General features: G+C 65.9%; 1 protein-coding gene across 1 annotated transcript; it reads right to left on the reverse strand.

The window, feature by feature from the left end:
- Positions 1 to 268: 268 nt before the first annotated feature.
- TMEM158 (transmembrane protein 158) lies at positions 269 to 1,460 on the reverse strand (the record flags this gene model as incomplete). Its single annotated transcript, XM_083873851.1, has 1 exon — positions 269 to 1,460. The coding sequence occupies one exon, from the start codon at positions 1,458 to 1,460 to the stop codon at positions 489 to 491; it is 972 nt and encodes a 323-aa protein (XP_083729977.1). The 3' UTR covers positions 269 to 488.
- Positions 1,461 to 1,805: the final 345 nt, after the last annotated feature.

Here is a 1,805-nt window from a genome sequence, read left to right on the forward strand (position 1 = left end):
GAAATACAGTGTGAAAGGTCCATTAAAGTTCAGCAATAACAATATATATACCCCATCAGTTCTCCATTCTGCCAAAGAGAGACATCCCTTTCTGCCCATAAAAGAAAAACCCATTCAAACCACATCCTATACAAAAAACGCTACTCTGACAACAAACGCAGCCAAACAGGAGGGTCTTTGATTTCCTCCATTGCAATTTTAGGGAGGCTTTTTCTTGCCTTTTTTTTGAGGCCGGGAGAGGGGTTGTTAGGTGGTTTTTTGTGATTGATTTTTTTGGAGTTTTTTTTTTTACTAAAAGGTTCATTTAAAACGGGTATTTATATTAAAGATATAAAAGGCGCACAGATGATTTGGTCCCCTGGGGGCCGGGCCGGGCGCTGGGGCGGCCCCACGTCCCGCCGCGCAGCTGTGGCAAGAAAACAAGAAAAACGCGACAGAGTCCGTCCCCCCCAGAGCACAAGGGGAGGAGAAGGGGGTCACCGGGAGGGTCACTTGGCGGCGGTGGCGGTGGCGGTGCTGGCGGCGGTGCCGCGGCGCTGCTCCATCCCGTTGGGCAGGAACCCGGCGATGATGGGCACGGGCCAGATGAGGGCGGCCACGCTCCACACGATGATCACCAGAGTCATGAAACACGCCACCAAGGTGGACTCGATGGGCTTGCGGTTCATCCGCCAGCCCGGCTCGCCCTTCAGCTCCTCCAGGCTGAAATCCAGGCAGCAGAAATTCAGCGGCTCCCCTTGCAGCCAGTACTGGCCGGGCTCGGCGGCCGGCGGGTAGGACAGCGAGGAGGAGGAGGAGGCGGAGGCGGCGGGGGGCTGTGGCTGTGGCTGTGGCTGGGGCTGTGGCTGGGGCTGTGGCTGGGGCTGGGCGCCCCGCAGCCGCCCGACCCGCCTGCTCCGCACCCAGCTGCAGCCCACACACAGCCGCAAGTCCTGCTGCGCGCCGCCGGCCGCCAGCCCCAGGTGCTCGATGAGCAGCGGCGGCCCCACGCGGTGGAAGGCGGCGGAGAAGAAGGCCCGCCCGTGGCTGTTGGTGGAGAAGAGCAGCAGGTCGCACTGGATGCCCAGCGGGCGGCTCCAGCGCACCAGCAGCGAGCTCAGCATCTGCCGCTGCACGCTGATGTTGCAGTGCGGGTCCTCGGCGGGCTGCGGCTGCCCCTGCGGCTGGGGACGCTCCTGCTGCTCCTGCCCCGGCTGCTCCCGCCCGGGGGGGCCGGGAGAGGAAGGGAAAGGCTCCTGGCTAGGGCCGGCCGGCGTGCCCGGGCTGTCGGTGCTGCCTTCTTCCTTGCTCGCCGCCCCGTCGAGGTCCATGTCGAGGATAGAGCGAGAGGAGGAGTTGGCGGGGGGCAAGAAGAGCTCCTGCTCCTGCTCCTCCTGCCCGCCGGCAGCCGCCGAGGGGCTCCAGCCCGGGCAGGACGGCAGGCAGGCGGCCAGCAGTGCCGGGAGGAGCAGCGGCAGCATGGCATTAACTTAGAGCCGGAGAGGAGGCAGAGGAGGAGGAGGAACGGGAGGCTGCATGGCGCTGCCGGCTGCCATCCGGGAGAGGAGGCACGGTGCTCTCGCCGAGCGAGAGAGAGAGAGAAAGGCAAGGAGGGTGGAGGCAGGCGAGGGGGTGGGAGCGGGGCTGGGGCTGCCGCGGCTCCGAGCCGAGCGAGCGGGAGCCTCGGTGACGGCAGCGGCTCCCCCTTCCCTTCCCCTTCCCTTCCCCTTCCCCGCCTCCCCCGCCCCCGGCCCGGCCCGGCAGCGCCCGCGGGAGGAGCCCCGAGCCCGCCCGGCCCCGCGGGACCTGCCCTCACCGGGGACTCG

Source organism: Zosterops lateralis (assembly GCF_965231275.1).
Source record: "Zosterops lateralis genome assembly, chromosome: 1".
In the NCBI taxonomy this organism is placed as follows: Eukaryota; Metazoa; Chordata; class Aves; order Passeriformes; family Zosteropidae; genus Zosterops; species Zosterops lateralis.